At 36.5% G+C, this 27,993-nt stretch overlaps 1 protein-coding gene across 1 annotated transcript in view; it reads right to left on the bottom strand.

Moving 5' to 3' along the window:
• The window catches only part of LOC138713678 (uncharacterized), a 344,968-nt gene that overhangs the window by 73,400 nt on the left and 243,575 nt on the right, over window positions 1–27,993 (bottom strand). The window contains exons 5-6 of the mRNA XM_069845950.1: window positions 15,629–15,762; window positions 238–442 (exon numbers count right to left, since the gene is read on the bottom strand). Of these exons, the coding sequence (XP_069702051.1) occupies window positions 238–442; window positions 15,629–15,762 (339 nt within the window). The remainder of the gene's footprint in view (window positions 1–237; window positions 443–15,628; window positions 15,763–27,993) is intronic.

Genomic DNA, 27,993 nt, shown 5'->3' with positions numbered 1-27,993 from the left:
TCTAAAAATAATATGTTAAAAGCCTAAAGCAGTAAAATCAATATGCCACTTAAGCGGTAAGAAGAGGGAAATTGTTATGTGTGTTCGGTTGGGAATACTGAATGTGGAATTTTAGACTTACCGCGGGTTGGTTTTGTGCGGAAACCAAGCAAATACGCACGATCTCGCACAAAATAACTCTCAACATTCGAGGAGCACAGGTTAGTGTACCATAATAAGTAAAGTAGAGCTACATACCTAGTAAGAGCGCCTCCCTGTTGTCCTCAAGAGGGAAGGTGCGGTCGTGGTACTCGGAGTGCTGCACGCCCGTGGAGATGGTGGCCACACACCGGACTTGCATGTGACCAGACAGGAAGTGGTGCGGCATCACCTCGAACCGCAGACCCGCCACAGAGGTGACTAACCCGTGCTGCTGTACCACAGCGTCGTAGTCTGGCATCACCTGACACAGAGTGTTATGTAGTCACAAGATTACACCTGCTATTCTAATTTTATTGGAAGTAGAGAAAGTGTTGATCTAAATGAGGAGTTGGAAAGCAATGGTGGATCATCAATGTTTAGGTGAGGGGTTTGGACTTTTTCCATTGCTGGTTGTCACAATCAAAAATTAAGATACAACGTTTCGAAGGGTGGTTCTCCCTTCGTCTTCAGGTGGAAGGAAGGAAGGAGACAAAAGGGAAAAAACCTACTGTTGCGATCGTTACGTACAGCTATTCTGTATGACTGATCGTTGATTCCTCGAAAAATCGAAAAATCGAAGGAGAATTGGGAGGAAAATTTAAAAGGTACGCAAAATGCGTCCTTGCAAGGGGTTGGGGGCTGTACAAAACTAAATATGTGAGCTCCAAGCCTGTTGGCCACTAGTCTCACTCCGGGTTACGCTGCTCCCCTGAAGGAGCTCTAGAAAATTTTGAAGGGGAAGCCGAAATTGGACGTAACCTCTTAGGTACCACATACGCGAGGGGGGCTGAGATTGATCAATTGATCACGGAACGGGGCGAGGAGGAGTTGGCTGGTGTTTGCCGTCAGGATGGCAAGACGCCGTCATCTGTTGTTCGATGACAAAGCAGGTGAAGGCCGTCGGAAGAAGCGCCGTGAAATCTAAGCTGCAATTTGAGATATCCCTGTCCTTTCAATTTGCGACTTATTAAGTGACCTCATATGTTTAATAGACTTAATATTATCTGAACTAGGGCATACATAATTTATAATAAAGGTGGAATATATATGGGGAAGGGAATATAGGTCCGTGGCCCATTTCTTATAGGGCTCATCCCGACATTTGTCTTACGCCTGAGGAAAACCACGGAATACCTTAGGCAGGATGAGTTGTCTCATATAAGAGACTAGCCAATTTGGCTATTATGTAGGAGGTCATGAGCCTTGTTGATTTGTCTCAATTTCGAGACCAGCCATTTGGCTATATGATGGCTCAATTGCGAAGAGGGGGGAGAGATGTAATTGTTAATTAAGGAGATTCATGGGGATATGAGTGCAGGTCCGTGGCCCATTTCTTTTAGGGCTCATCCCGACATTTGTCTTAGCGCCTTAGGAAAACCACGGAAAAACCTTAGGCAGGATGAGTCGTTGATTCCTGGCTTCGATGGAGAATCTAATTAAGAAAAACCCGAAGTCATTAGCAGTATGTTGGCACTAAACCAAACGGAATAAAGAAGATGGACGTGAAGTGGCTAAAAAATTGATGAAAGACACACAAAAGGAGGGGGTGGGGAACTAAAAAATTAACAAGTGTTAAGATACCGCGATAGAAAATAAAAGAAAGATAAAAAAGGGAAAAAACTAGTAACAAAGGACATGATAAAAAAACTACTACTGCCACCTAGCGGTAGCAGACATTACTACTAACTACTAAGCTGCAACACTAGGTTGCGTTGTCTAATGGTGGAGATGACCCCAGATGGTCTACGTGGTGTTGGTGACAGCATTCTTCCCCTTGTATTTAATATTTCTGATGTCTTGTTCAACTGTGGGTAACGAAATATCCGGAAGAATCAGACTAGGTTGACTAATGGCATTGTCCGAAAAACTCATATGTGCGGCTTCCTTGTATTAGTGCCAACATACTGCTAATGACTTCGGGTTTTTCTTAATTAGAATCTCCACCGAAGCCAGGAATCAACGATCAGTCATACAGAATAGCTGTACGTAACGATCCCAACAGTAGATTTTTTTTTCCTTTCTCTCCTTCCTTCCTTCCACCTGAAGACGAAGGGAGAACCACCCTTAATTGTGTCTTAATTTTTTATTGTGACAAGCAGCAATGGAAAAAGTCCAAACCCCTCACCTAAACAACTAGAGAAAGTATTGTCACCGGAACAAATTCGTCATCCTCTGTAAGGAACTTCGACATTAAATGAATTATTGTCGCAGTGGTTAACAAATCACCCCATAAAATCTGTCTCTTTACATTTTTAGAGACTGATAGACATGTAAACCTATTTCTAGAATGATTGCTTTGAGGGTCCAAATACAGGTTGATTCACGAGGATTTACCGTCCTTTACGGAGCTTATTTCTGAAGACATTCTGAGCAAAACATGTCATATAAATGTGGATCCTATTCTCAATATTTACAGAGTTACGTTTCGTTATTGGAACGCATTGCTGTGAACGCGTGATCTTGGTCATCGTGCAGTCAGCAGCCAGCGCGAGCGCTACGGAAATCAAAGATAGCCGAATCCAGTTACGTAGCGCGACGAGTGCCGTTCACAAGCGTGCGGCCAAGTGTACTCAAGTAGACGGCGAAATTTTTTTAAATGTGTTGTAAACTCTCCAAGACTGTAAATTAGGATGCAAAATTGAACTGCAAATAATTAAGTCTGTGGAAGTGGTGTGATTTGTAATAATTGTTGTGATAAGTGCGTAAGAATAATGTATATTTTCTAGTTAAAAATAGAAAAAGATGTCTGTACGAAGCAACCAAGGAGTTCACGGCACATTTTTAGCTTCATAATATTTGCCGATTAAAGAAATGGTACTTCTCAATGGTTCATTCTCTATTTATATTATTCTTTTACCTTCGAACTAAAGAAAAAACGTTTTTTACAAACAACTTTAAATTAGTGTAACTCTGAAAATATTGAGAATAGGAACTATGTTTATATCACATTTCTTGCTCAAAACGTCTTCAGAAAGAAACTCCGTAAAAGACGGTAAATCATCGTGAATCACCCTGTATATTCATAATAGAATGTTATATTGTGTCAAAAGGAGCATCTTCAGCGGACCTGTGGAAAAAGAACTAAATAAGAAACCATTGAAGTGTGTTGTGTGGAGTGTGGTATGGTATAAACGTGGACAGTGCGACGAAGTGAAGAAAAACGACTAGAATCATTTTAAATGTGTATATGGAGAAGAATGGAGCGTTGGAATGGACAAACAGAATTAGAAACGAAGCTGTGCTAGAAAGAGTGGACGAAGAAAAAATAATGCTAAAAGTGATCAGGAAAGGAAAAAGAAATTAGCAGAGTCACTGGAAGGAATTGGGAGAATGAATAGAGAGAAAAATTCGGGGAAGACTAAGATATCAGATGAAAGACAGCATTAAGATATATGAGTAATAATGTAAAGAGGGGTAATTTGAATAACAGGGGAATATGGATAATGCTAAGATTTTGACACCAATTCCGGTGGGGAATATGTTAAAAAAAAATAGCTCAATAATAGCTGTATCTGTTCGAATAAATCTTTCCATGAAATTATGTTCTCTTTCTGTAAAGTTACTTTTATATCCCTCGTAATTGCGCCAACTTATATCGGTCCGTGGGGCCCAAGCCCACCAAATAATTTGTCATATTAATATTATTATTATTATTATTATTATTATTATTATTATTATCATCATCATCAATATGACTTAAGAGATTTATTTATTATAACTTATACCTCAAGTTTGAGTCCACCCAATGTTTTCCAGAAGTTGGCGTCACTGATGGTTTGTTCATATTTCAAATGTTACGTATTTTTTTCGTGTTTCAATATACGCGTGTTTGTATCTGGTGTTACTAAATAGTAATAGTGTTGTTACGTGTGAATTTAGTTCTTCTTTATAAGTTCATTATTATGAGTGTAATTGGTCGACCAAGAAAACGTGGTAGAAATTTTTAGAAATGTAACTGCATCAAGAACTCATAAACGACTATATAGAAACAATGTTGGAATGAATAGTACATAGGCCTTCGGATTTCACAAAGAAGGTTAACTCGCGATATTACCAGAGATGTTAAAGCGAGAATAAATAACAGCGAGAGAAAAAAAAATGATACATGAAGACAGTATTATATATTACGATGTTAGTCCATTGAACGAAAAATGTAGTCTTTGCCAAGCCTTTCATTTTAAGGGAGAGATCGTTAATGGGCATTAGAGTTCATGCTGGCCACCGCCGTCTGGATCCCTTCGCCTAGCGTCTCGTTGTTAACTGCCTGCTCTATGCTGCCGATTTTGCGTATCATAGATGGCAGCAGCTAACATACCCTTGTAGGGCTCTGAGTTCTGCAGTCACAACTGGCCTACGTCAATGTTCATGATACAACGGAGTGGGCTATGGAAATTCAGCTCTCCTTGGCAACGGTTTTGTTGTGAATTGTTTTGTATCTTTTCTCACGAGAAATAAAAACTGTTCTTGAGTTTCATTTACTCAGTATATTGTATTCTAGCTACAATATTTACCGTCGTTTAAATGCTACAACTATCCCTGATAAGTATCCAGTTCCTCATATACATAGACGTAGGCCAGTTGTGACTGCAGAACTCACAGCCCTACACCCTTCACGCAATCACGTACAGTACAAGAGTTGTATGAATTATCCGGTAACACATAAAAATTTCAACTTTTTTGTTTTGAATATTATTTTTACGAACATGCAAGAAAATTACATTTCACTTTATCTTCTAAATTTGAACTAACACACATCCTGTTGGCATAGTTCACAGTTTCAGGACCTTTCTAGACAGCGGTTTACTATAGCACACATATCGGAACACATTTTCTGTTTATTTTTTTTCCAATATTTGCTAACAATGGCCTAACAAATTTCACTATGAGTATTTCGCTAACTATCTTTTGATGACCTGCGACACTACACTTCAGTAAATCACACTATGAAAGGCGTGAAATCAAGTATTTATGCATAGTTTTCAATATGTGGCTCGATTTCTTACAGTATGGCACAACAGTTTCAACAAATTCTTGCGCATGTTTTATTACCCCTAAAAAGGACTGTTTAGGATAGCGCAGGCCTCCTCTATCTTGATTATGGCTTAGTTCCATGAGTGGTGTTGATGAATTTGACATTGAAATGTTGCTAACACATATGTCACAACTTAGTCTTTCATCCACAACACGAACCAAATATCCACACACCAGTGCTTGAGTGGCTGTTTTATGAAAACCGTAATTCAGGCTCTCGAATTCTATCGAGAAGGATAGTTACGTAATCCGGAAGTATATTTTCATCGGCAAATTCAGCACTGAAGATCGTGCTTGGCAAGTTTTCGTCACAGTAATTTTGATTCCTGCTAGGAACGTTGGTACTTTTAGAAGAAATCATGATGCCAGATTTTAGCATTCTTTTTATGGCACATGCTGCTGTACGTGCATCTGTAATGTCATTAGATCCACCTCCCATTCTGACTGCGCTAAATACAGCCTCCACGGGATCTCCGGAAAATCTCCTAGTAAGGATGTAAAAGAATCCATTTTGCAGCAGGAAAGTCACACACTCTACTGTAGATTTCACTGCAAACAAAAGCGCTTCTGCGGTCTCATTGGTTAAGCCCTTCATTTTCGCACGATTCGACTCAAAATATATTCACTGAAAACTTCGTTTTGCCATTGTAGCCTTTCATCAGCTACGGAATAAAAATGCATGCAGTCTTCATTATTTTGTCTAAGATGCTGAGTTCTGTCGCTGATATCATGAAACGTAAAAGATCTGTGCATTGACTTCATAAATTGGATTGTTGAATCTGCCTCTGAAGAATCAATCTTACAGTTTAACTGGGACTGATCCTTCTTTATGAATTCTATTGTGGCCGTTACAGCAGGAGAGAATATCTGAACAGCGGAGAGGACTTGCCAATTCCAAGTTGCTGGGTTCAACATGTTTTTTTTTAATAGCGAAGTGGCTTCGCAGTCAGATCTCTCTGTAATCGATAAATTTCCTTGAGATATTTAGGACTAATTACACATTGCCGTAAGTGAGCTTTCTGATTCTTATCGTGTGCAGCCTCTTTTATTATATTAATTATTTTTTATTTCTGGACACTCGTCGAGCTTTCTCTGTGCACTTCCAGGCTCAGATTTCACGTTTGCCAATTGTTTTTGCAGTCTCTATATTCTGGATCAAAGCCTACTATTTATTAGCCTTTGGTGAGCATTATTTCTTGTCGGAAAATCAACTTGAATTCCGATGCCACTCTCTACGTGCCTTTCATTCCACTGTTGATTGTTTGTCGTTCTTCTCGATGTGTCCTTTCTCGTATTTTCCGTGGAGTTCTTGCTGTTCTGACGATAGCTCGGATAATCAAGAAAAAAGGTTGCTATAACACCAGGCTTTAAAATCTTTCTTTTACAATTTTCCCTATAGTTTTTTTCTTGAAAATGAAGGCTACAAACACGTGCTTAATCGGATGGAATCCACTTACTTCCTTTGGCATCACATTGTCTTCTTATGACAGCTAGCCACCTTTCTCGAAGTTCTTCTGCCGAGGGAATGTCATGAAATATTATTCCTTCCGAAATAGATTTTTCCTGTTTGGATTTACAAAAAGGTACACAACAATTAACCATTTTCAACCATTACTACGTTTGCGACTATGTAAATCTGTGCGTGAAGCTCAAACACCGACATGTATAGATACACACTGCTATATACCACACCATTGTACTGATATGTGTGCGTTGGGTGGCGCCAATTGCGGACAATTATGTCAATACATGTGTACGGCCACGGCCGACTTGATGTCCCTTCGCTTTTTTGTATACGGCCTTGACAATAGTAATGTTTTCTTGAAATTGGATAATTTGTCAATTCCACCACGAGGCGCTGTCTGCCAAGCTCTGGTGTCCACAGATGGAATACTCAATATGAATTAAAATAAATGATTAAAGAGTAATAATAACACTTATAAATAATAAATAAGAAAATAATAAGTGTTATTATGTTTAGTTCTGTTAATTATGGTAAAAGCGTAAGTTTAAAAGCAGGGAAGATAACACATAGTAACCTTTTCAGTTTAAGTAACATGATGACAGAGGTGTAATTTTGTAGTTCATTCGCTGAGTAGCACCCCTAGCCTAAACTGCGATGTTTCTAAATAATCACTTAGGGTAAATATTTACCATAACTTGTACTAAGTTTTATAATTTCACTCACTGCACTGGTACATTCCACTTGATATTGCAGATTCATGAATCATAGTTTCAAGATTTTGCGACTCAGTGGATTATAAGCCACATTCTTCGAAGGAATAAGCTTTTCAGTTAAAGCTGCTGCAATGTTATCTAGAAGCGGCCTAACAAATTTGACAGTAATGATATTAGCAAGTCGTTTTTGGCCGTCTTCGTCACAAATTGGGCATTGCAAGAGAGGGCATCTACAGAGCAACGGCTCAATTTCCGAACACAAATTTTCTAATATATTCTTGTTTGGTATGAATGGTACTGCCCGTTCAACAAAACGATGAATGACTGATAACACTGAAACAAAGGTAGGTTCCGGATATCGCAGAGCTCCTAAATCTTGATTTGCAATCAGACTCATCAATGGAGAGCTATTAGTGTTTTCAGGTATACAATCTAAGCATCCCATGCAGGAGACCCTTTCTTCCACTATTCGTACTATATAGCCACCAATGTATGTCAAACTTGCTGTTTTCATTGTTGATAATGGTATGTCTGTAAAAAAAATCCATTCCTGGTTTACAAAAAAATTGCAATAATAAATAATAAAAACCACAGAAAATATTAATGAAACACTGTAATAATTACTAGTAAATGAAATGACTGTCATTGAATATGCCTATAGCTTACCTGATTGGTTTAGTAGCTGTTGCAGGATGTCTAAAACTGACTCAGGAATACTATATGGTGCAGCAGTGGTTTCTGGCATATCTAGTTCTTGAATAGGTCGTCCATCTGTGATGTCAGATGCATGGTTCTCTACACTGCTAAAGTTTGACATGCACAAAATACCCGTTTTCAATATCTTTTGTAAACTGAAGTTCACTGCCCTTGCATCCAACATGTCATTTGATCCGGACATACGGCGCAATGTACTAAAGAGCGACTCAACAGGATCACTTGAAAATGCTCTAGTAAGAACATAATGGTACCCATTTTCTAAAAGATATTTAATGCAGAGAACAGTTGATTTTGTTGTCAACGTGATAGCTTCATATGTCTCGTTAGTTAGGAAATCTTTTTGGCGTGTGCGACTTGCACACTTCGTTGTATGGAGATAAGAAAGGAAATAATTTTCTAGCCAGCCTAGACGATAATCACCCAAAGAGAAGAACATTGCTTATCATGATTTCTACTTTCCACATGATAATGTGTATTGCTAATATCATGCATTGCGAACCACTTGTTGATATTTTCCATAAAAGTCAATGTCGCATCAGAATCTTTGAATTTGTGGGCTTCAGGGTGTGAGCTTCCATTTTCTTTCAATGTTCTGATAGCAGCAATTACACATGGACATCTTGTTCAAATAGTGAAAAACCAATATCACTAAAAGATTTGCGTTTCTTTGGTGGAGATCAGTTTTAGTAATCGTTCGTCTTGGTCTTTTGATATTTGTCACTTTATACCTAGGATAATGATGGAATATTGTTGGCACAGCATTTGGTTTTAATCGTCTAAATTTTCCATAATTAGAATAATCTTGTTCCTTGAAATGTAAATTACAAACGACTGAAGATGGAGAGTTGTGTTTGGGACGAAGTCTTGGCGTGAAATCACTTTAAGCCATTTTTCGCATCTTTCTCTATCACTCGGAAATTCGTGGAATGATATTGTTCCTCCACTCTTTTTTCTATTCGAAGTACAAAATGGTACACAACAATTCGTCATTTTGAATCACATCACAATAAACTCACTTACCAGTAGAAATAAGCACAATATTTTAGTATAATCGCACAAGAAACCATACACACATTCCTCAGCGAACCTTGGCAGCTAATGCCATCTGGCGGAAATTTCACATTTTCTCGATTACAGCTTTAACAGAGGGATCAACATGAATTGTCAAGGCCGGTAAGGAAGAAGCAAAGCGAGCATCAAGTCGGCCGTGGTACGGCGGGTTCCATGTTAAATTATAGCATAGAGCAGGCAGTTAACAACGAGACGCTAGGCGAAGAGATCCAGACGGCGGTGATGCTGGTATAATTTTTTTATTTCCTTCCCTGAGCCGAGTACAAATAATGAACTCGAAGAATTCATGTCAAATGAATGAAAGCAGCAAAAGATGCGAAATTACAAATGATTACATCATCACAACAGGGACATTGCCAAACATGATGGTTATTATACCAAAAATGTGGTGTATTCTGAAGTATTAAGACCTAACCACTAGCATGAATAGTAATTTTTCTACAAAACCATCCTCTTTGCACCCTGAGAATAACTCAGAAAAGCTAGAGACTGTCGTAACTTCGTATGCAAAGTACGGTTACATGTGTTATTTATTTACGTATTACCATTATTATCATCATCATCATCATCATCATCATCATCATCATCGTCTTCATAAGTAGGGAACAACTGGATAATACGCACGGTAGATCAACGTCGGTAGTCGACAATTTAAGTTTTCAGTCTGATATTACATACATCACTAATTGTGTAATCACACACAATCATTGTTAACTAATTCTAATTTATAGTATGTTATACACTATTCAATTTCATTCCATACTGTGATTTTCCGTCCATGTTTATTACATTAATTTCATGATTTTAGTTATATTTTTCGTCACTTGTTTTTCCAGATATTATTTACAGAATTCTTTGCAGATATTTTTTGTCCTTTGTAGACTTTTTGTAAAAAGTATGCATATTTTGATTTTGCATATTTTTGATCATGTATTGTTAATTCAAGCTTGTTTTAAACTTTTAAATTTGTTTATTGCAATATGTTTAACATGGATGGACTTATTAGTCCGATGATGCCCATAATAATAGCGAAAACGTTCACTAATATATATTACTGAAATAACTTTTTGATATCTTGGTACAATAAATAAGTCAAAGACTGAACAATCAAGACTTCACATTTCGTATTATCGTTATATGACTTATTGGAATACGCATAAAATGAATTGAAATTCAAATTCTGAATTTAAGTTCTTGTTTCGTCCATCTTCTAATTGTTCCTTTCGGGATCAGTCCCCACGAGATAAATTTGCCTTTCATATTCCGTTCTTCACACAGTCAATTATTTTGTGTTTTTGTCTTACTGAAAAAGCTTTCTTTTCTGGGACATCACATGTGCACTGAACTCAAGACTCAATACTACGCGAATGTAAGGTTGCTAGTGACTAGATACGGGAGCCTAAAAACAAGAATCTATATGTGAATTGAATTTCCTGAAAGAATGACCAAAATTAGCTACTGCAGAGTTAACTCTTTATTTGGTACTTAACTGGTTTTAATCCCTGCACTTCACAAAACTATTCAGAAACAAAACATGGAGAAATGTGGAATTGCATGGGACTTCCTCTCAACTCGAGATAGATTTAGTGATAAATTGTAGAACATAGAATCGTTCTATGGAAAGTAATGAACGAGTATATTGAATCTCTAACAACTCAGAATGTTACTAATAAATTAATAATGGTATTGTTCTCTGGGAAAACATAGCCTATTCTTCACTGCGTTATATCAGAATCCGCGGTTTTTCGTACCCCGCTATATCGGGTTTCTACTGTACTTCATCGAGTGTTTTGCATTCTGCGGAGTCTGGACACGCGGCACCCAGCTTACTACTCATAATACGAAGCAACCGACCGCTCGTATATCATGACTCTCGGTCAGTCGTTTGTATTGGAATGCAGAGCTCTATTTTCTCAACCCCTAATTTTAACTGTGGACAGTAACGGTCTATAACCACTGGCATAACTCAGTCGGAATAAGTTTGCCGATCCGAAGTTGCACTCGGGTGTGGGTTCGATTCGCGCTTGAGCTGATCACCTGGTTGGTTTTCTTCCGAGGTTTTCCCCAACTGTGAGGAGAATTTCAGGTAATCCATGGCGAATCCTCGCCCTCATCTCACCAAAACCCTCTCCCTATCAGCAACCCCATCGACGCTAAACAACCAAGTACAAATAACTCAAGCTAGGAAGCTGCTTGGAGAGGGAAGGTAGTACAGCTAAAGAAGGGGGCCCATCTACGCTCCGATACCCATGTATAGTCATATTATCTGAAAAGTTGACTTCCTGGCAATGTATTCAAGTTGCATCCTCCCTGTAATATATTGAGCAATGTTGTAATACATAATTCGTTTAATGTTATTGGTGTTAATTATTTATTTTCTAATTACAAAGGTATATTCATTAGTATAATATATGACTGACCTAAATGTTCCATCATTATTCTACTTATATGTGCCCAAATTATAGATTACTATGGAGAACTTTGCCCGATAATGTACTACTCATCATAATAGAAGAAATACTTCCATCACAAACGACAGCCACACATAGACACAGAATACAGTCTTCTCAACTTATTAGAACTGAGCTGTACCGTTCTAGTCCACAGTGCACAGCATTATGCGGACAGTGGTAGGGGAGATGTGCTCTATGCGCCTCCGCGAACGAGATAGCTTGCTAGTTTCAGGCATCTGTAGTTGATACAGCGTCGTTAAATCACCAACTATAAGGTAACGTTTTATGTAACTCCTGTTTCACATCACGTCAAATTTTACGATTTTTGAAATGCAAGCCAGACTAAGAAAATATCTAAAATTGGAAATAGAGTGATGATCTTTTAAAAACATATCTAAATTGTTATATCATAAAGACAATTACTGTAATCGTGGTTGGATTAACAGGTAATAAACTGTATTTAAGCAACTCGGTAATGCTAGCAAGAAACAGTATGCCAGATACGTGCTGTGTACGAGAAATATACGTGGTACAGTCATTAAGTTCTAAGACTTGACGCCTGGAGGATAGGCTCCCACAAGAATCTGGATGTATCACAAGATGCCGCATAACACTGCGTACATTTAAACAGAACCACAGCCTCCCTCAAAATAGTCTCCGTTGGCCGTTATGCACGTTTGCCAACGTTGGTATAGCTGCTGGAAGCACCGTTGAAAGATGTTGGCAGGAAGGTCCCGTTTGGCTTCTCTTGTGGCAGTCATGACCTCTTCGGAAGAATGCACCTTCTGGGATGAATTCCATGTGAACAATTCCATTTGAATCAAAAAACAGTTCAAGCATAGCCTTGCCTTTTGACCTGTCTTGTCGCGGTTTTTTCTGTCGTGATGATAACGGCGTTTTCCAGGTGGTGGAGTGTCGTTTCAGTTGCGGATCGTAAAGGAAACACCAAGTTTCGTCTCCAGTTATTATCCGGTTGAGAAGCGTCGGATCATTGTCAGCACTACTGATGAGGTCACCACAAATCGTCGTGCGATCATCACGTTGGTCTTGCGACAGGATTCGTGGCACATTGTGCTGGGTAACACGAGACATGTTCAGGTCATCAGACAGAATTTTGTAGCAAGTACCATGGCTGACCCCTACTGTTGCTGCGATATCGTCTACCGATTGGGAGCGGTTAGCACGCACCAACGTTGCAACTTCTTGGATCTTGCGTTCAGTTCGAATTGTTTGTGGCCGACTAGTACGCACATCATCTCCCAAACTGTCTCTTCCTTGCAAAAAACGTCGGTGCCACCTAAACACAACACTGCGACTCACTGCGTCCTCACCGTAAACTTGCTGCATCATTTGAAACTCTTCGGCAGCAGTTTTGCCTAATTTCTGGCAGAACTTGATGTTTCCCCTTTGCTCAAACTGTTCCGACGTGCGCATTCAAATCACCGTCACAACAAAGACCGTAGTTTTGCTTACAGTGCATGCACTCAACTGTCTCTTGTTGGGTCGAGAGACTAACTGACAAGGTATCATACCATGGCGCCACCTATGCGCTATAGTGCACCACAACGCCACTATGCGCTCAGTATTAGAACTTAATGACTGTATCACGTAGACTAGCTGCACTAAGAGTGTGAATTTCATGACTAGAGTAATTTATTTTATCTGCCGTGCGAATTTCAGCAAAGAAGTAGATGTACAGTGAGGTATTTGCCCGATGTGATTCGCCAAAATTATTTGTTATTTTCTTGATTCAGAAAGTGTTAATAATTTAGAAATCTCCTCAATATTCGTGAGCTGCCACAAGGAAAAAAAGTACCTAACCATATAAATGTTTACAAGTTCATTGAACTGCTTTAAGGTATGACAATTGAAATGTATTTTCTTTTTCTAAATCAATGCAATTGTTTTATAAGTCTAATCGTAGACTCTTAGTATAACAATCTTTCTTCATTGTTACCTCCCTTGTATTATTATTTTCATTCCCTCTTACAGGCTTGACACTAAAGCCTGGTTCACAATGAACCGGCAACGGAAACGACAAGAGGAGAACGGAAAAATTGTTAAAATAAAGGTATTTAACATTATTTCCGTTCTCGTTCTCGTTGTCGTTTCCATTCCCTGTTTATTGTGAACCACCCTTAAGACTGTAGTTTCTCTGCTTTTTGTAAGAAGTTAAATAAGAAGTTCACATACCATATTAATAGGTCCTATCAACAGACACTTTCGTATATGTTATACTAGGGACTATCTGTAGTGTGATAGAAGGCAATAATAGAGATATGTTACACAAAATTTATTCAATTCAATTCAATTCAATTCAATTTATTAAGCCATTAAACATACAGTGATAGGCTTCGTCACCAAAAAAACATACATTTGAAAATACACATATAATTGAAAACAGTAATTAGAATGAAAACACAAAACATTTTGAAACTCTAAAATTAATTAAAACACTTCACTCTTATGTAATGTAACTAATCTAAATAACTTTATTTATTAAAAAACAATTTCCTATGAATTTGTGTTAAGAAACTCATCTACAGAGTAGAAAGGATTAATTAAAAGCCAATTATAAAATTTAGCTTTGAACTATTGGTTGGTAACTTATAATATTGACTGGGAGCTTATTATATAATTTCATCCCCATGACAGAAAAATTTGTACTAGTTTTATATAATCTACAGTATGGAATATTAATTTGTTCACTATTTGTAATTTCATGACCATGTATATTGGCTATTAATGAGTAATTGTCTGTATTTTATCGAGTGTAAAGGACTAGATCGTATATATTTATGACAGTTAATATCTATGATTGTTTGAAAAGAGGTCGGAGAATGGCATCCATGGCTCTTCGTCTCGTGACATGTCTTCTTCGTCTGAAGAAGCATTTGCTTTATTTTCATGGATCTGAAATGGATGTTTAGCTGAAAGAAGCATTTGCAGTATTTCCTTCAGGAGTAGGGTGAAAGAAACTGGCCACTCCACACCATTATCTCCTGGCTTAAGTGCCTCATGAGTGATGCCTTATTGGTGTCACTTGTGAGGTTCAAACCTGTTTTCGAACAGTTGACTAAACAACAAACAACGATAAGCAATGGTGTTAATTTTTTCTTTACACTGACCTCATTTCGGATATGAGAAGATCTGAATAAAAATTTAATTGGTCTAATATGACTACATTCAAGCGAATGCGCAGTTACTATTTCTGTTTTTCTAGAGTAAAAACGTTTATATTGTACTGTATATTGGCGTAAAAAAGAAATATCGAAACCCACCCAAAATACAACAATTGCCGTCGACTTTACTTTAAAATAACACATAAAATGTTAACAAATTAACTTATTTAATGAAGCTTCAACTGTTTAAAAATTAATGCATCTGTGATTGAAACGCTTTACATAAATTCTCATTCACCCTCTTCAACACAATGCATGGTTTTAATGCATGTACCGCTTTTCGAAACAAAGAAAATACGCCTTGAATATACACGATCACACAGGGCGTTGAGAACAGATACTTGCACCCAGGGACGACCGAATTCCGACTGACTGGAGTGATATGCTGATAAATAGGCTCCGTATTCCAGCTACCTAAAGACTGAAGTTAAAGACACATTGGGTATATAGTACGCCGAACACAGGTAATGCAACGGATAAGGATATAAACAAACACGTCGTCGCTGCGTGTTCGTGGAATACAGTCAACTCCCGACATTCTGAAGCTATACTCGTAAACAAATCCTTGATCCGTGATGTTCTCTGTCGTCGTGATCTTTATAGTGAATAAAAAAGTAAATTCTTAAGTTACGGAACGTTGGTACCAACTCACAATGCTAGTCTTTAGATCCAAAGTTTGCAGGGAGCTACAAACCGGAAGTTGGCGATGGATGGCGATAAAATCCCAAGTATTGTACTCCTTGTTATAGATTTACGGCACGTACAATATTATTTTTAATATAGCCTACAATAAGAATGAAAATAATGATATCTTACCGGTCTGCCATTGATGTACCACTTAAGTCTTGCTGCTGGAAATGACTTTCCTGACGTGCAGTTGAGGCTGATGACATCGCCGACCTGGTAGATCCGTTCTTCACCAGTAATTTCTGGACCTTCTTTTGGAAGCGCTGAAACAAAGAGATACTCATCTGGAGGCCTCAAGTACCCTATACCTCGCTTTAAATATCGAAGATAAAAATTATGTTTGTCATTGAGGCGACATAATAATTATTACTGACTGGTAAACAATTAAGGAGAGATATTACGAAAAATCGACAGATGTATAGCTTCACTATGCTGCATATATTTACATAGAGCGAAATGTGGGTGCAATCACTATCAACAGGTAGGCCTACATGCCTTTACTCTGCTGAATATAACTGGGTCATTTGCAAAATTTGTATAACAAGTGGATGATTGAGAACGTCAAAATTAAAGTACTATTTAGTACATATTCTGCATATACAGGGACATCATTTTATTTTTACTTCAATTTTTATTGCATCTGAGTTTTTGAATGTACTTCACTCCCACCCCTTCTACTAGTAAACTTCCAATCGCCCTCCACACAGAACCAAGGCCGCGTATGCAGCCAAAGTGCCTTACGATGATACTAAACAGTAGTGAGTTAGTGAGTATAGTACGTTCCATAAATATATTCACGTTTTTCAGTGACGAAAGAGTTTTCAGTATTGAATCATGTTTTCGTACAGGTACTGTCTTCCGTTTGCCTACGTCGCATCCCGATTTTCCCCACCTACTTCTGCTGGCCCCTCTGTAAAGGCTAATGGCTGGGCTGTCTTAGCTCTTTTCTGAAAACATTAATTTCTGTTAGGAATTGGCGTCTACGTAATATTATACAACTGTTTAAAATAATTTAAATAAAAGGACCTCCTTCCTTTCTACGACCCTGCGACGTAACTACTTGGATGGAAAGTAGATAGCATATCTAAGTAATTTTACCTTTTCGGATCGGGCAGAAGTGAAGATTAAATTCACAGTACGTCAGGTAATCTTTTATAGATTAGTTACAGAATTATTTCCACATGAGTTACTAGTACGAAGGACGAAACTGGTAATAGGAATTAGGTACAATAGTCTATAGTGCGATAATATGCACAAAAGAACTGAAGCTTGTATCGAAATGAATGGCCACCATTTTCAAAAATGTGTTTAAATATCCACATTATGATTATTTTTCAATTTAACTTCATTCTCTAAATTGTACGCTAATGTGCTGTAGACAGTACAATATACACTGCATAATGAATATGTCCGAATGGATAGCTCAGTTCGAGAGTAAAAACACTTATTGTTAATACAGTACTGTATTTTGATTAAACAAAAACCTAATGAAAATTATCAAACTCAAAATCGCGATATTTCTAGTTTACGTAAATGGATGAATTAATTTTCTTCCCTCCTATACCTAGTAAAGTGATTTGTTTGTATTTTACGCCAGTATCATCGAACTCTAGTCGTGGAAGGTGGTAGAAAAGGTATAGCCAGGTTAATATTAGAAATGTTAGTAAAAATAAAATGATGACTCTGTATTAATATAGTGCAATGTCTTTGCCATAGTAATCAACCACTGTACACTCACCTTGCTTTACAGCACTGTTTTGAATGATCAGTAGCGATTCCTCCATGGAACAGAGGGAACAGGCTGTTCCCTTCCTCCCTGCCCCCTTAACTGAGATTGTGAGATATACTTCACTCTAAAGGATAGGCCTACTTGCAGTTTTCGAAAAGCGAGAGCAGCTATCGTTAGCAGGCTTATTGCAGTTAAATGAAAACGACTCGAGCCCTTCTCGTCTGCTGGGCGTGATGATGTGAGTGGGAGTCTCAAGCAATGTTTCCTCCGAAGCAGGCTCGAACGGACACGAACTTACCCGAGTATCGCTGGAAGCTGTAGAGTTGCCTCTTCCCTCGCTTAGTATTGGGAAATGTGGAATATAACTCTTCATCAAGCTAGTTTATTTATATAGTGATAATTCGGAAAACAATTAATTTCGAAGAGTTTTTCGTGTGACATAAAATTGTGTGTGAAATTATACATTAGTTCTAAAAAAATCCGTACGATTTAAGTGTTCACGGCCTGAGTTAAATCTCTCGAAATAATGACACTGGAACAGGTGACTGCTGCCTGTTCCAACTTCGAGGCCGAGCGCGAGCGCTCTGATGCGAACCAAGACAGCGAGTGTTGTGTTATCGATCAGCTGAAGTCGAGAGCGTTTAATTCGATCAATGTTGCTGACAAAAGCGCGGTTATTTTGAATTGCAAACCTACTCCTCTCCTTACATAACTTAAAACTAAAACAAAATCTCATACAAGACATTTTCAAAGTAGTTACTATAATTCTGTGAAATGGTTAACTGGGTGCTCGTGAAGCGGTAAATTGCAGGTTTAATTGAGGTTTATTTATTTTTAGTTAACTGTATTACATATATTTAGGCCTAATAATAATAATAATAATAATAATAATAATAATAATAATAACAATAATATAATATCATTAATATGTTTTACATTAACATATTCTTTTTTTAAGTTGTAAATGAAGTAAAAAAAAAAGGAATTGGTAATGTTGCTAAATCATACATATTATTATTATTATTATTATTATTATTATTATTATTATTATTATTATTATTATTATTATTAGTGTTGTTTCTGACCTGTTCCCCATCGAGAAATAGCACCGCACGCCACTGTGAATGATATAACAGACATGATATGGAGTAACAGATCTGACAGGTAACAGACTTGACAAAGCAAACAAGTATGTGCTAACCTAAATTTTTTTTGCTTAAAAATCTTCAAAATAGCAATTTAACTACTGGACACGTGTACTATTATGTCCTCTTGATCTTGACTTTATATGTTGTTATTCGTGGAAAACACAACACAAACAGATCTGACAGAGTAAATATGCACGCTTAGACTAAAACATAAAGCAAGAGTATGACGCACAAACTAGCCAAATAAAAATGAGTGAACATAGTAGTACAATCAAAATGGGTCTTTGTGCATCATCTTGGCTTGTGCTGACATCAGTGGGATTTCTTTTTCAACTGTGTATCCATAGGAACAGAATGGTGTAACAGATCTGACTGACGTACTGGACTAGAGTAATTATGTAATCATGTTTAAGGAAATATAAAATCAGACATAAATGAAGAAGTTTTGATAATATCAAATGTTCCTTTAATTTTTTTCTCAATTACATTATTAAACAAACCTATATCTGGACATAATCATGCTCCATTTTAAAAACTTAAGTAGTATGGAACACGGCATTTTAGCTGTCACTATGAGAATTTTATTTTATTCTCGTGAAGTATTTCACATGAAGGAAATAGTTCTTGTGACGTTTACTACATTAGTATTGAAACTACTCACTGTTAGGAATTTATAACTCCATCGTTATAAATGCAATAATGGGAAGGGTAAGAATCATTTGTTATACAAATTCTGGAAATGACCCAACTACGTGCGCTATGTATTGTCCCTATCACCACGGCATGACGCGTCCTCAGTTGGCGGAAAGAGGTGTTTGAGAATAAGGTGCATAGGAAAATATTTGGAGGTAAGAGGAATGAAGTTGCAGGAGAATGGAGAAAGTTACACAACGCAGAACTGCTCGCATTGTATTCTTCATCTAACATAGCCTAATTAGGAACATTAAATCCAGACGTTGAAGTTGGGCAGGGCATATAGCACGTATGGGTGAACTCACGGCTATTCTGATGCAATTGCAAACAAAGAATTAAAAAAAAAATTACAAAAGAAAATCGGAGTACGGAACAAATTTTGACACTGGTGAGGCACAACTCCAGGAAAGGCTGGAAGCAATGGACTGGAATCACAAGGAAAAACAAAGATGGAGACACCGAAAAGATCCTTGAAAATGACAGCTGAAGAATCGGCAGAAATAGGAAAAATGTATAAATATGTGAATATCAAGCTCGCAAACAAATTTCTGGTAAAATTCATGTTCCGGGAATAATAAGTTAATTAAGTAGTAAAATAAAATTGTAAAATATCGCTGCAATCGAAAAGTACTGGGAATAAATTTGAATAAGGAACAAAAAAAAGTTTCCTTCCCAGGCAGGATTCGAACCACGAAAGTCTTAGTTACCAGTCTATCGTGGTCTGGAGTGATCAAGGCTCTGAAATCAGCTACAAGGGTTGGTCCGGTTTTTTTTTTTTTTTTTTTTTTTGACACTACGGTACTGTACATCGTTCGTATTCGGTTTAGAATCACTTTCATTTTCATTCCGCCACTACTTTCACAAAATCCTGATTTATAACTAAATTACTATAGTGATAATGGCAAAAATTATTCAGTCCAACAATGCTGTCGAAGGCTGGCACAATATGTTTCAGAAAGCAGTTTCTACATTTCAACATTCACTCTGAAAATTTATAGATAAACTCAAAGCAGAACAACATGACAATGAACAAGGTATTACAAGGTTCCTTGAAGGACAGGGGAATGTGAGACTATTCCTGAACAAGAAGTATATTCACAACCAGGAGCGACTACTAACTGTGTGCAAAGATATGAAGAGTATGAAGATGGCGAACAGGGGGATATTTACCTAAGTCCTAAGACAGGGCTGGACACATTGCGTGATTCTGAGAAATGAGCGCTGTGTGCTTTAAAGAGCGGGTCTTGCGAGCGCTGTGACGTATGCATACTGTACGTCATTCAGTGTCGGTGCAGTGGTGACTCTGCAGTATGAAGGCGAACTTTGAAGACGGAACTTCCGCTCATACACTAAAGCGGCCCGCTACTCCCAATGCGTTTAATGTATCGTGGGAGGAGGAGTTCTTTTTGGTAGAGAGCAGTGGATTAGCAAAGTGTTTAACTTGTCATAAAACACTCCAACTGATTAAGAGGTTAAATATCCAACGGCATTATTTTTTACAACATGCTACTGAATATGACAAATATGTTGGTAATGAACGCCATAAATTAATACAACTTAAAGAAAATGTTCCTCAGGTACATTATGTTAGAATATATATTTGATATTTATATTGCATTATAAGTTATTATACATTTAGTAATGTATAATTTTAAACTATACAAGTATTATGATATATCACAGTATAGTATATTACAGTTCATGATATAGGCTATCATGTCATGTCATGTCATATCATATATCATATCATGTATTATGTATTAACAGGATGACAATAATGCACTTAGTGAATCGGCTATGAGAATAAGCTACAAAAATTTGCCATGAAATTGCAAAGGAATTGAAAACATTCAACGAAGGTGAATTCATCAAGCGATGTTTAATTACATTGGCAGATGAACTCTGTCCACAGCAAGTAGGGGAAGTGGAAGCCATACGCCTGTTTCGTAGAACCGTGGTGAGGAGGTTGCAGTATGTGCGTATGGGTTATGTAAATAAGCCTAATGATTTGTGTGTGTGCATAGAGCGAAGTTTATTTCATTAAATTAATAAGAGTGTTATAAATTCTGTACTGTACAATGGATTGATGTAATATCCTTATAAACTGTTATGTACTGACAGACTGAATGACTAGAACAACCGTGGCTCTTGTTATATTAATGCAAGGAAGGTAGCTGTAATGCGAGTCCGCCACTGCGTGAGCGTTCTGCTCTGGCTTGCCTTGCGGAGCGAGAGTAGCTCTGGCCGACTATATGGAGCCGCTCTCATGCCCGGCCCTGTTATAAAAAATGCAGTAAAGAAATTTTGTCTTCTTTCATTCTGACCGAAGAACTGAGTTACCGATTTCAGTGAGCCAAAAATCGTGACCCAAATGTGATGAGTGACATAAAAATTCTGACCAATATCCAGTGACCGAAATACAACTTTGAGCGAAAAAACGTGACCCTAATGTCAGAGACCAATGTATCTGTGACCCATAGAAACATTGATCAACGTCGCTGCGAATCGGGATTTTTGCGTATGTTTTCTCAACCGTAACGCGAATACCAGGTAATATAATGGGAAATACTAGACTTCATCTCGCTAAAATAAATGTCAGTTACATCGACGCGTTAATGTGGCTTTAGACAATTAAAAAAGGGCTCACATATTAAGTAGGATTACCAAATTTTATAAACACTTCCTAAACATAGCTATAAATCGTAGGTTTACAAGCAAAACACATTAATTAAAAAATATTGTTTCTGAGATAAAGGTGTATAAAAAGTGCATAATGTATGTGTATGAATTTACTACTAAAAATGAAATACACATAAAAATAAACAACTTACTGAAATAATATTTTCAAGATTCAGTTCTGCCAAGATATTTTAAACAACATTTTCTCAGACGTAATATTTTTTCCTTCATGTATTTTGCTTGTAAACCGACATTGATGAAAGATTAGGTATATTTGGTATCATATGCAAAATGTGTTAGAAAATCACTAATGTTTGTAGGAATTTCATTTTCCTGAAACATACTTTTTATTATTTTTAATATTGTGAACATAAGTAATATTCCAATTGTTATATAAAATAAGTCATAACGACCTCAATTAAGGGGACACTCCGTTAAAAATAAAAACTTTTTCCCTAATCATTTTTTCGGCCAAATTTTGGGAGCATGTTTACCATGTAAAGATTAACAAAATGCAAAATTTTGAAATTCTAAATGTTTTTGGCTTTTGATTTTTTTTCAGAAATATTTTGAAACCCAAATTTTTAGCAGAAGATCTCAGTTTTTAAGCTTCCTTTTTCTCGGTTACATTCCCAAGAGAGAAAAACATTTCTATGGATTCATTTTATGAAGGATGTCATTTATCCACTTTCAATTCTTTTTTAATTTTAAAAATCTTATTTTGTCTATAATTCATAAAAAAAAATATAGCAGCATTTCCTAGAAAATAAATGCATAGACAAATGCAGCTACCTCCTAAATAGGCTGCTTGCAATAAAAAATTTAATTCAGATTTAGTAATATTTGGCATGAAAAAGTTAGTGTTGAATCAAGAAAAAATAAACTTACTGAAAATGGAATGAACTAGTAACTTCAGGGAGCCAACTTTAGAATAGATTTGTAGCCAGAAATTTGTAAAAAGAATTCTTTGATACAAAAATAATTTTGACAGCTGTTTAAATGCCACGCCCCCTTTACAGCCTTATTATTTTTTAAATTTAAACATATTCGTAATCAGAATTTAACTAAATTCATTTGGAGTATGAAAATATACGTTCTAAAGAAGTGAAATAGGCAATAAATATATCTTGGTAAATTTTCATGATTTGCAGTGGAGTCTCTCCTTAAGCCTTAAGCAGTGGAATATATTCAAAAACCACTTGCGAATTCTACTGATATTCATTTTTTTATTATGAGAATGCTGTTATGAATGTTTTAACTCTAATTAGGCGTGTGAAACAATTCCACGAAATATCGGACTGCACCGTGATTTCAAAGTGAATAGAATACATACGGGGGTTATGTTAGTGGGATTAAACCTTGGCTCAGTGAAGGGAATCACAATTAGTGCTTCAAGAATGTCTACACACAAACATTATAGATTACTACTAATCTATATTTATATTTGTTACTACAGTAACTGAATGATGGATTGTTTCAACTATGAACATTTTGGGTGTGGTGTTAATTTCCGGACACTCTTTGTATCTTCCATAACTCTACTTTGTGTGCATTTTTTAAACGTTTCCGAGCTTTATGAAAAATGGCAGCCATTACATCCCCACCAGTGACTGTAATATGAACGTGGCCTGAATGTAAATTGCGTACAAAGTTGTACATTAATCACCATTCCCGTCTACGTCCACCATTTTTCCTGCCGGACAGACTTCTCATTCGTGTATTGTTTTAATAATGTAATATTGTCAGGTTCTGAGTTGTACAAGCACATAAAATTCGTGAAAGTGAAAAAGCACATTTCTCGTATTGAACACTGCTTCCTGTTCCTTGTGACAAGGCACTTGCATTTTATTTATTTGATGTAAATGCTGAAACATTGCAGTTGGCGAAAGCACATATCTAGTAATAAGTAATTTGTCAGATCTGAAAAAATGGCTTAAGTTCCTTATATACAATTCTTTCCTGACTGTAATAGATGCTTTCAAGTCCATGTAAACATATCGTAGTTTCAAAATGAAATGTAAATTTTTGGGTGATTTTTCATAAGACGTTGTTTCAAATTTTACGAGAAGTAACTTCTTCCTTCTCGTGATGAATGTAGATAAGTATTTTTGAGGTTGGGATATGTTGCTAGTTAGGGTTACATTTTCTGCTAAATTTACTTTTATTTTCTTCTTCTTCTTCTTCATTAGTAAGAGTAGGGTTTAGGCGTGTTTCGGTCCCACAGTAAATTGAATTTGTTTTTAAATATCATCAGTAGACGTGTTTGTCGTTTCTTGGTTGTTGGTTTGTAATTTATAGCTTTATAGTCCACGGGGACCGAACCCATGATTTTCTGCACGTCGCACAGTGTGCAATTTTTCTCAGGCTAGGTGGACAAAAATAAAATTTCGACTTAAGTTAAGCATAGGTGAATATGAATTCATGTTTTTAGCATTTGAAAAAAGTTGTGAGAAATAGCTTTCACTGTTTTATTAGCGGCAAGCTATATTTAGAAGCGTATGAACAATGAGTTATTCCTAACATTTCTTCGCTCCTGTTCAGCCGTAGACAGAGAGGCTCATTATATAGGAGAAAAAGAGTCATTTGTTAGTGATTTATTGCGTTATGAGACATGGAATCTGTTCAGATAGGTACGTTCTTACTAATGTAACTTAAATTACTTGTTTGTAAAGTATTATTCTTCTTACAGAAGGGTTTGAATATTACAATTGAAATAGTTATTTATGGTACTTGTGAGGTAAGTGCATCTTTATTGCACGAGTGGAAAGATTTAAGCACGAGGCGTCAGCCGAGTGCTTAAATTACACGAGTGCAATAAAGATCACGCTCACAAGTACCATACGTAATTTTATCCATGACCATAACGAAAAATTATGTTTTATAAAAGAAAATATGTTGAAAATAAGTCCTCATGTAATCACATACCATGGCATGGACTTTAGAATGAGTACGTGTACTAGGTAGGTCATGATGTAGGAGGCCATGATTAGTAAAGAATGGTATCTAAGGCGTTGGATAAATAACAAATTATAATTAATTATATAATTTTAATACACATTTTTTCACTTCAAACGTGTATTTTCGTCTTTTTGAAGTTTCAGGGATTATTTAGAAGTGTTCACGGGACTAATGTGATTAAAATAATTTCACATTTTACTTCTGTAAACTTAAGAGGAATATTAAAACTTAATTAATCATCGTGTGTGTTTAGCTCAGTTGGCTAACGCGTGTTTTTTTAAAATCCTATAAATCCAACTTCGCAGGTTCAAGTCTCCTCGCATCCCAAAAGGTAAATTATTACAAAATTTTAAAAAGATGCATATTAGATATGGATGTAATGTACAAATTACGACGTAGCAGATAGAGAAAAGAGAAGGAGATTGAGTGTATGTGACATCTAGTAACTAATTATATTAACTTCTTGAGTAATAGTTCAATGGAAAAGTATACGTGTGTACCCGGGTACTAGGAAAGTACTAATGAACTGTGAGATAAAGTTCAAACTGTGAGGTAAAGTCTTTATCTCACTAGTGAAATAAAGTAATGTTGAATAAAAGCCTACTTTACAAACGCAAAAGTATTTAGTAAAGGCATGTTTTTCGTTATGGTCATGGATAAAATATATTTTTTAAAGTTCTCCAAATACTATATGAGATTTAGTGTAGGCGGTCACGTCCGGTTACAACAGTTCTTTAACCGTTAATACAGCACCATTTAAAGCGTTGAATCTTTGTTTTAGAGTTTGCGCGTTCTTGCGCATTTATCAGTAATTATTTTTTTCAGTGATGGGGCATACGCTAAGTGTTCCATATTTGGCTTAACAGCAGAAAACAATCATGGAATAAGGAAGTTTTTAATCACTTGTGAGTGTGTTAGGTATGAAAAATTATTGACATGACATCGAACATCAGGTTAAAAACACATTGGACACATTTTTATCTATCCTTGACAAACACACAGTGAATCACAACGCAAATCACTAGCTGGACAAAATTAATAACTTCTCTGTATTCCAGCGGATTGTTATGAAACTTTGTAGATCTATATGCCTTACAGGCGGCACACATGTTTTGTGTACAAACTCTGATTACGTTTCAACAGAAAAATTTCCCCTTGTAACTCCTGTAAAAAGGTTCATAAAAATCCGTTATGTAGGACAGAAGTTAATTTTACGTAAATTCATTTCCTGTAAAGGGACCGTAATATAGTTTGTACACAAAAAATATATTCTATCTGTAACTTCCGTACACTGTTTCATAAAAATCTGTTAGATAGAAGAGAAGTTATTATTTTAGTCTAAAACCACCCCTTATAAAGGGGTAGTTCCCCGCACACAAATGTAGTCAGAGTTTGTACACATAAATATGTGATATTTATAAGGTCTGTACAAAGTTTCATACCAATCCATTGGAATGCAGAGAAGTTATTAATTTTGTCCAGCTAGATCTGCGTTATTGCACACTGTACGTCGCTCAGACGACGCAAACGACTGATATATTATGACGAGACACAGGACTGAACTCTGACATCTGCATGGGGTGGCGTGGCTTGTTAATCACCTGACGATGCCGGTCCGATTCCAGTATTACACGTAGTAAGAAGTTTGTAGTTTATAAGCTTTATAGTTTATAGTGGTAGAGCAAAGTATTTGAACAGTGAAATGTTTTTGAAGTGTTAGTGAAATCAGGATAGTATCAGTGAAATGTGTCGTAGTTCCAGTGCAGTGAGTGAGTTGACAGGGAAATGAGTGTAGTGCTGAAAGGTACTTGTGCATGTACTGGGATATCATTTTGTTTTTACTTCAATTTTTATTGTACCTGAGTTTTTGAATGTACTTCAGTCCCACCCCTTCTACTAAGGAAGTTCCAACTCCACACAGAACCAAGACCGCAGATAGTAAGCAGTACTGAGTTACTGAGTATAGTACGTTCCAGAAATATGTTCGCGTTTTCCAGTGACGAAAGAGCTATCAATATTGAATCACATTTTCGCACAGGTACTGTCCGTTTGCCTACGTCGCATCCCGATTTCTCCCACCTGCTTCTGCTAGCCCCTCTGTAATAGCTGGGCTGTCTTAGCTCTTTTCTGAAAACATTAATTTCTCTTAGGAATTGGAAGTTTACGTAATATTATACAGCTGTTTAATTTAACTTAAATAAAAGGGCCTCGTTAAGTAATTAACTGTCTCGTGATTTCCTCCCTTTCTACAATCCTGCGGCATAACCACTTGGACGGACAGTAGATAGCATGTCTGAGTAATTTTATATTTTCGGGTCGGGCAGAAGTGAAGATTAAATTCACAGTACGTAGAGTAGGTACAGAATTATTTCAACATGAGTTACTAGTACGAAGGACGAAACTGGCAATTGGAATTAGATGCAATAGTCTATAGTGCGATAATATGCACAAAAGAACTGAAGCCTGTGTCGAAATGAACGGCCAGCATTTTCAAAATTATGTTTAAATATTCATATTATGATTATTTTTCAATTTAACTTCTTTCTCTATATTGTACGCTATGTGCTGTAGACAGTATAATATATACTGCATAATGAATACGTTCGCATGGATAACTCACTTCGTGAGTAAAAACACTTATTCTTAATACAGTACTGTACTTTGATTAAAGAAAAACCTAATGAAAATTATCAAACTCAAAATCGCGATATTTCCTAGTTTACGTAAATGGATGAACTACTTTTCTTCCTTCCTATATCTAGTAGAGTGATTTGTGTTTTACGCCAGTATCATCGAACTCCAGTCTTGGTGGGGGGAGCAAGCGGTGTTTCCGGTTCTCTGAAGGTATAGACAGGTTAATATTAAAAGTGTTAGTAAAAATAAAATGATGTCCCTGTATGAACATATACTCGTGGTTTTAGTTCGAACTTAGGGTTAAGATATAAATTAGATTTACTTTAAATGTCATTTTAAGTGATCGTGCTTGATTTAATTTAGGATGCTCCTTGTTAATATTATTATAGGCCTACTATTATTATTATTTATAATAATAATTATTATTATTTTTAGTATTAATTATTGTTGCTAGTATTATTATTAAGTTATTATTAATTGTGTTTATTATTAATTGTCATTATTGAATGTAGCTAATTAGTTATACTACCACCGGGTATTTACCCATTTGCAGTGTGACTAAATAGATACATACACACATTTTCATAGGAAAACTTATTAAAGTAGATAACAAGAAGCCTGGACAATAATATTCGGTATAAATATGTGTTACA

The sequence above is a fragment of the Periplaneta americana genome, chromosome 14 (assembly GCF_040183065.1).
Source record: "Periplaneta americana isolate PAMFEO1 chromosome 14, P.americana_PAMFEO1_priV1, whole genome shotgun sequence".
NCBI classification, from domain to species: domain Eukaryota; kingdom Metazoa; phylum Arthropoda; class Insecta; order Blattodea; family Blattidae; genus Periplaneta; species Periplaneta americana.
The sequence above is the reverse complement of the archived record's forward strand: the minus strand, read 5'-3'. Positions and strand labels throughout refer to the sequence as shown.